At 37.3% G+C, this 7,999-nt stretch overlaps 1 protein-coding gene across 1 annotated transcript; it reads right to left on the bottom strand.

Moving 5' to 3' along the window:
* Positions 1-266: 266 nt before the first annotated feature.
* Positions 267-768, bottom strand: LOC105823428 (keratin-associated protein 4-1). The gene is made up of 2 exons (XM_012660631.1): positions 447-768; positions 267-397 (listed from the first exon to the last, which is right to left on the bottom strand). Exons 1-2 carry the CDS (start codon positions 766-768, stop codon positions 267-269), a joined length of 453 nt encoding a protein of 150 aa, XP_012516085.1.
* Positions 769-7,999: the final 7,231 nt, after the last annotated feature.

Here is a 7,999-nt window from a genome sequence, read left to right as displayed (position 1 = left end):
ATGTAATTTTGAAGGTCAAGGCAACCATAATAGAGACTCAGGGGCTTAGTCTAACTGCATCCTGTATTTGAGGTCTGAATGCAGGGAAGAGATCCATGGGAGATACGAGTGGTATTTAATGTAGACGGATACCCTTTCCCAGTTGCTTAGCGGGATAACAGGATAATAAAGCTGGTGGCTATTTATGCATGGATAAGTTGATATGAATGACACTTTCACATTGATGTAATGGTGGATAGATCATAGTTGGTAGTCAGATACGAGGCTCAACAAGAGGTTTCACAGCAGCTGGGGCGACAGCAAGTTGTACCGCAGCAGGTGGTCTGACAGCAGACTGGACGGCAGCAGCTGGACACACCACAGCTGGGGCGGCAGGTGGTCTGACAGCAGACTGGAGCTGGACACACCACAGCTGGGGCGGCAGGTGGTCTGACAGCAGACTGGACGGCAGCAGCTGGACACACCACAGCTGGGGCGGCAGGTGGTCTGACAGCAGACTGGGCGGCAGCAGCTGGACACACCACAGCTGGGGCTGCAGGTGGTCCTACAGCAGGTGGTCTGACAGCAGACTGGGCGACAGGTGGTCTGACAGCAGACTGGGCGGCAGCAGGTGGGGCGGCAGCAAGTGGACACAGAGCAGCTGGGGTGGCAGCAGGTGGTCCTACAGCAGGTGGTCTGGCAGCAGCTGGGTTGGCAGCAGGTCTCCTGGCAGAGGCCTTGGCCACAGCCCTCGTCAGAGCAGACAGAGCCAGAACAAGAGTTGACCATGGTGTCAGAAGATGGAGGTCCTGGGTGAGTTTCCAAGAGAGTGAGTTTCCCAAATGTGTGAGTCCCCTTATCCCATGCCCACTTTTATATCCAGCTGAGGGGCTGCTGTCACCATGTTAAGGACTATTTCCTTGTTATTGTTTATCTTAATTGATGAACAATTATCAAATTAGTTAATTGTGGGACAATCTGTGTAAAAGATAGAATGCATTTTTTTCTTTCTTTTTGTTAGGGTTTATCCAATCCAGTCTTTCTTCCTGAGTCTCCTCTTGTCTTATTTCTGTGTATCATCAATTTCAAAGACTCTTAAAATTACTCATGCAATTGATTGTCATGTGATTGATCATTTGAAACTCAACATTCTATGTGTCATCCTGAAAGCTTTGTGTCTCGTCTCATGCCAGTCGTCAAGTGGGACGGTGTTTCTTGTTTTCTAAAGACTCTTTAGGAAAAAATAAACTGTGAAAATACTAGAAGAAAACTTGGAAGAAATTTTCTTAAAATATTTGAGGTGGAATGGCTTTTCTAAGACAGAAAACTTAATAGCAATAAAGAAAAAGATTGAAAAAATTTACAACAGAAAAATTTAAATGCTTGATTTAAAAAAAAAACAACTTAAAACCAAAAGGTTGAAGGGGAATCTGGGAATATGTAATAAATATATTAACCAATCTAATAAAAAGTAATTTCCTTAATGCATGAATACTTCTTACAACCTAATAAGAAAAAAAGGCTAATAACCAAATAGAAAATTGAGTAAAAGATAATAATGGTCATTTCATTCAAAAAAAAATTACATGCTTTTTGAACTTTTTGAAAAGTGTTCAGTCTCACTCATAATTTAAAACGTTTTAATTGAACAATTTATTCATTCATCAAACCATCTACTGAACACCTAATGTGTGCCAAGTTCTGCTATATGCTCTGGAGATAAAGCAATGAATAGTTGCTATTTATAATGACAAATATAAAATATTTAAGTTTAAAGACTTTAATAAATTAGTGAAGTTATAAGAAAACATTTTCATATACAGATGACAGAGTTTTACATTTAAGTAACTTCTTTAGTTGGTAATTTAACAGTATCTTAAATTTGATAATATTAGTAGTATCAAATTAAATTTACTAATATCAAATTAATTTGTCAGCTGTGGAAATGTGCATGCCTTTCAATTGAGCAATTTCACTTCTAGAAACATACTCAACAGATACACATATATGCGTGCTGCAAGGTGTAAGTTCCAGGGTGTTCTTTGCAGCATTGTTTGCAAGAGTAAAAGCCTGGTTTTAAATTCCACTGTGGTTATGGAGGAGAATGAATGCCCTTGATGTAGGAAACACACACTGATGTTTAGAGGTGAAGAAACATCATTTTGTCATAAAGAAAAAGAATTCTTTGAACTATTCTTGAATTCTTCCTATAAGTTTAAGGTTATTTCAATTTAAAAAAGAAATGAATATGCTATTTCTTTAGACCACCCCTATCCCACATACACACTCACTTTCTATTTAGGCTAAATTATTCAAGAAAGAGGGAAGAAGGGATGGACAGAAGGCTATAAGAACATGTTTAGAACATACTTTTATTAATATATTTTGTAAATATTCTGGGTTATATATGAAAATAATAGAAACAATTTTGGGGGCATAAGATGGCATTTAAATGTAAATATAAATATATAAATATAAATATCCATTGCTCCCTGCCAGGTTACTGAACTTTCCAAAAGGGAAAACGTATGGGTGAATTGCTAACATTTACTGAGCCTGTTATATACTAGCTATTGAGCTCATTGCTTCCTCTACACTATCTCTCATTCTCATACAATCCTGAAAGGTGGATATTATTGCCCCCATATTAGAGCTGAGGAAATCAGTTTTGAGGGAGATAAAGTAATTTGCATGAATAGTACGACATTTTTCTGGCTTCAAAAACAAAGCTGTTTGGGGGAGTACTGGGGAAATGATAGAGATGCAGACCAATGGAACAAAATGAGAGTCTAGAAATGGATTCACACATATATTATCCATTGATTTTTTAAAAAGGTGTCAAATTAATATGCAGAGAAAGTGTGGTCTTTGGAACAAATGGTGCTGGAACAATTAAACACCCATGTGCAAAAAAAAAAAATGGATTTCAACTCTTACTTCACATCGTATACAAAAATCAACTCAAAATGGATCATAGATCTAAATGTAAAACCTAAAGCTACAAAATTTCTAGAAGGAAATATAGGAAAAAGCTTTTTGACCTTAGGCTAGGCAAGTGTTTCTTAGACAAATACAAAAGCCATGAATAATAAAATGAAAAAAATGATAAAGTGAACATATCAAAGTTTTAAACTTTTGGTTCTTGAAAGACAGTGTTTTAAAAAATTAAAAGAAAAGGCCCACACTGGGAGAAAATATTTGCAAAACACATTATCTGATAAAGATACTGTATATAGAATATATAAAGAACCCTTGCAGCTCAATAATAAGAAGACAAATAACCCAATTTTCTTAATGGACAAAAGAATTGATCAGAAGCTTCACCTAAGAAATTATATGAAAGGCAAATCACGTGCAGACTGTGCTAGCTCTTCAGCTGTGTGTCACAGGTCCAAACCCACCCTCTACGCTTGCTCTGCGGTGCTGAGGCTGGAACTCTGCAAACCACATCTCTCTTAGTCCACGGCTCGATGTTAGGCTCTGTCATTGGACGGGAGCTAGAAGACGACTGGGGCGCTTCTCATTTGCTGCCTTTTGCTGCTACTTTCTCCCAGCAACAGTCCTTCATCAACAGACCCAGTGACTGTTGGGTCCAGTAAGCAGAAGTGAATCCCAGTTTGCAGTCGTTTTTCACACTTGGAGCATCGATTTTGCCACACCCTTCATTCATGAAGTATATTTTCACTGGGTAAAGGATTCTGGGCTGACAGTCTTTTCTTTCAGCACTTAAAAAATATTGTGCATACTTACCTGGCAGGGGAGATACCATGATCATGAAGGTGGTTTTGCCAGGGCCAGGCTTATCCATTGCACTCCAGATGTTCTGACCCCCGTGATTTCCCCAATTGTGGGACACTCAACTGCATAATCTTTCATAGTGGGGGGCTGTGCTCATGCTCTCCCCTGATACTATACACACACACACACACACACACACACACACATATATACATACATACTGACATTACATGTATACTATATATAATATATATACTATGTATATTTATATATAAATAATAAATATATATATGTATGTGCATGTGTTTATATACATACATATATACACACACACACACACTTTCTTCTTGCCTCCATGGTTTATAATGAGAAATTCACCATAATCTTTATTGTTTTCCCCTATGGGTAAGGTATTTTTTTCTCTGGCTGCACTCATAATTACTCATAATTTTTTCTCTGTCTTTAGTTTTCAGAAGTTTAGCTACTGTGTGTCTTGGCACAAATTTCTTGGCACAGATTTCTTTGAGTTTATCCTGATTGGGATTCACTCACTTTCTTAAATTTGTAGCTTTATTTCTCTTGCCAAATTGGGGAGATTTTCAGCTATAATTTTTTCCTACTTTTTCAGCCCTGCCCTCTTTATTCTCTCTCTAGGACTCTGTTAATAGGAATTTGAAATATTTTGTTTTAGTCCACGAGTCCCTTCAGCTTTGTTATTTTTATTTTTATTTTTTTGTTGTTGTTGCCTGGGCTACAGTGCCGTAGCATCAGCCTAGCTCACAGCAACCTCAAACTCCTGGGCTTAAGCTATCCTCCTGCCTCAGCCTCCTGAGTAGCTGGGATACAGGCATGTACCACCATGTCTGGCTAATTTTTTCTATATATTTTTAGTTGTCCAGCTAATTTCTTTCTATTTTTTTTAGTAGAGACAGGGTCTTGCTCTTGCTCAGGCTGGTCTTGAACTCCTGACCTTGAGCGATCCTCCTGCCTCAGCCTCCCAGAGTGCTAGGATTACAGGTGTCAGCCACCACGCCCAGCCTGTTTTTTTTTTTTCAGTCTATTTTCACTGTTGTTCACGATGGGTAATTTCTATTGTTCAATCTTCCAATTCACTGATACTTTCATTGTCACTTCAATTCTGCTGTTGAACCATCCAGTGAGCTTTTTATTTTGGTTATTGTATTTTTCAGTTCCAAAATTTACATTTAGTTCTTTGTTATAGCTTCTATATTTTTGCTGATACTTTCTATATTTTCATTTGTTTAAGTGTATTTATAATTGCTCATTGAATTATTATTATCATGACTGCTTCAAAATCTTTACCAGGTAATTCTAACATCTCTAGCATCTCAGCATGGGCATTTATTGTCTTTTTTCATCCAGTTACAGATTTTCCTGGTCCTTGTACGTTGAGTCATTTTTGTTGCTGTTGTTAGTACGAGGACATGCTTGTATTATAAGACTCTGGATCTTATATAAATCTTCTGTTTTGGATGGATTTCCCCAAAATTATTCCTGCAGGAGAATGGGGCAGGGGTGGGGGGCTGCCTCATGACTGTCGCGTGAAGGTAGAAGTCCAGTTCCCTTGTTCAGGCTGTGTTGACTTCCATGTGGGGAAGCTCCTCATTACCGCAGAGCAGGGGTGGGAGCTCTGGCTCCCACTGTGTGCAGGATGGGGGCTTATTACTGGCTGGCAGAGGTGAAAGTTTCAAGGCTCTACTTGGCCTTCTCCAACACCATCCCAGTGGGGGTGTAGGGCAGCTCATTACAGCTGCTCAGGGATGGAAGTCTAGGCTCCTCCCTTGGCTTTTGCTGGTGTGGTTGGCTGTGAAGCCCCAGTTTTTTCTGGAGCAGAGCAGTTATCACCTAAAAATTTTTCTTCTTCCTATGCCACCACTTTTCTGATCCTTCAGGTAACAACATAAAGCTTTTACTGAGGCTTTCTTGTGTGTGCATTCATTGGAGTTTCAGAGTCGCAGGCTTCTTAAGCTCCAAGTCTGGCACTTAAGTCTGGGGTACATGCAGCAAAAAGAAAACTTAGGGAACTCCACCTTATTGTTCCTAACCTGCCTGCCTTCTTCTCTCCACCTTTCAGAGTCCTCTCGTGTCTGCCTTATACATAGTGTTCAGAGTTCTTGGTTGTATTTAGCAGGAAGAATATAGAAAATTATGTCCAATCCATCTTCTAGGAAGTCTTCACTTGGATTTTAACTAAACATAATAAATACATATAAGGAGATAAGGGAAGCAATATAAACAAATACAAGAAAACATTAATAAGAACCAAGCAGAGATAATATCCTGTATCAGTGTTAATACCTTGGTTTTGATCATTGGGCTATTAAAGAAATACACACTGAAGTTTTCAGTGATAAAGGGGTATTTAGTAGTAAAGGGAAATTAACACCTGCAACTTACCTTTAAATGGTTCAGGAAAAACCAACAATAGTTTATACACACACACACACACACATATCTCTGTGTGTGTATATATATACACACAGACATACATTATATATATTTTATATGTATATAATGTTAAAAAAACATAGTAAAGTGTTAACATTTAAGGAATTCAAACAAAAGCATATGGGGAGCCTTTATATCATTTTTGCAACTTTCTCTAAGTCTGAATTTATTTCAAAATGAAAAGTTAATAAAAATAAGCGTGTATAATGGGGGGAGGTGATGGAACCAAGCACACCATTAGGTACAAAACAAACAATAGAACATATAGTCATTGAAGTACATAATAGATGAGATACATTGCAGAAAATATACTGACTTGGAAGAACAAAGCTTAAGAATTCACAATGTAAAGGAAAGAATGTGTAACTGAATTATAATGAAAGTATTACATATTAAAACTTGTGGGGTGCTGTAAAAATGGTGATTTAACTAATTTTATAGCCTTAAATGCTTACATTAAACAAGAAGAAAACCTCAAAATAAATGCACTAAATTTCATCTTAGTGAATAAGAAAAAGAAATGGAATTAGCCAAAAAAGCATAAATTAAAATGTAAAGCAATAAAATAGTTAAAAAGATACAATGGAGAAGACCAACAAAGCCAAAATTTGTTTTTTAAAAAAGAATACTAAGAAATGATAAGCCACTGTCAAGATTGATCAAGAAAAAGAGAGAAGACACAAATAAATAATATTCTGGGTGAAAATGGGGACATATCTAGCAATAAAACAGAAAATGTTCCCTAATCAAAGCTCGAAAAAAGTATCTACATGGAAAAGATGAACTTGAATTCCAATCACCCATCACTTACCAAAAAAAAAACCCAAAAAACAATTGCAGGTGTATTAATAGCTTGAAGATCAAAAAAATCTTAAAACCCTTCCTAGGTAATTTATGTTAATAATTTTTGTATCATGAAGTAGACAAATATCTCCTGAGGAAGACAACAATAGTATTATTTTAAAAGAAATGATTGATAATTTCAACTAGATCAAACTTAGGAAAATTTAGTCACCAAAAATCACATTTCGAGCTGAGCAAATGAACTGTAATAAAACCCATCCAGTGCCTGTCTCTCTCTTCTCTACTCTCTGCTTGAACTCTATTCCTTCTGGCACTGCAGTTTGGGAAGAACAAAAGGGGAGAAACCTGGGATAAATTGGGCCTCACGCCATGTTTCTTTCCTTTAATATTATAGCCCAAAGTTGATTGTGGTTCAATATCTGCAAACAGTTGTTTTATATACTTACCTATCATTCATCATTGTTTACAGCAGGAAGATCAATCTTATACTAGCTTCTATGTTACAGAAGGTATCAGAAGCCTCCCTAAACTTCGTTTTAACTCATCACATGACTCAACATCACTTTTTCTTCAGAGGTACTTTGCAAAATAAATAGCACCCAGGGAAAATAGAAGACTGACAACTGTCCTGACCTCTCACCAGGCTAAGCTGGACCTGTTAGATGACCAAATACTGTACTCAACTTTAAAAATGAGGATTAGTGCTTAATTGATTTGGAAAATGATGACTTATTTCTCATTTCAGGAAAATAGCTCTGATTGTTTATTTGTCAATTAGAAGAGCAAACAAATCAACTACCCAAAGAAAATTTATAACACTTAAAACACAACTTCCTCCTTGAGACATTTCCCAATGGCCGAGAGAAATAAACATAAACAATATCAAAGACAAGTTCTGCTCATTGGTCCAAACTTTCAGGTACCAGGTATAAAAGGTCCAGATTGGGAGGACTCATCAGATTCTGGGAAACTCACCTCTGAACAAGAGCCCACCCTTCACCCCAACACC

This window comes from Propithecus coquereli, unplaced genomic scaffold (genome assembly GCF_000956105.1).
Source record: "Propithecus coquereli isolate 6110/MARCELLA unplaced genomic scaffold, Pcoq_1.0 Scaffold119, whole genome shotgun sequence".
In the NCBI taxonomy this organism is placed as follows: Eukaryota; Metazoa; Chordata; class Mammalia; order Primates; family Indriidae; genus Propithecus; species Propithecus coquereli.
The sequence above is the reverse complement of the archived record's forward strand: the minus strand, read 5'-3'. Positions and strand labels throughout refer to the sequence as shown.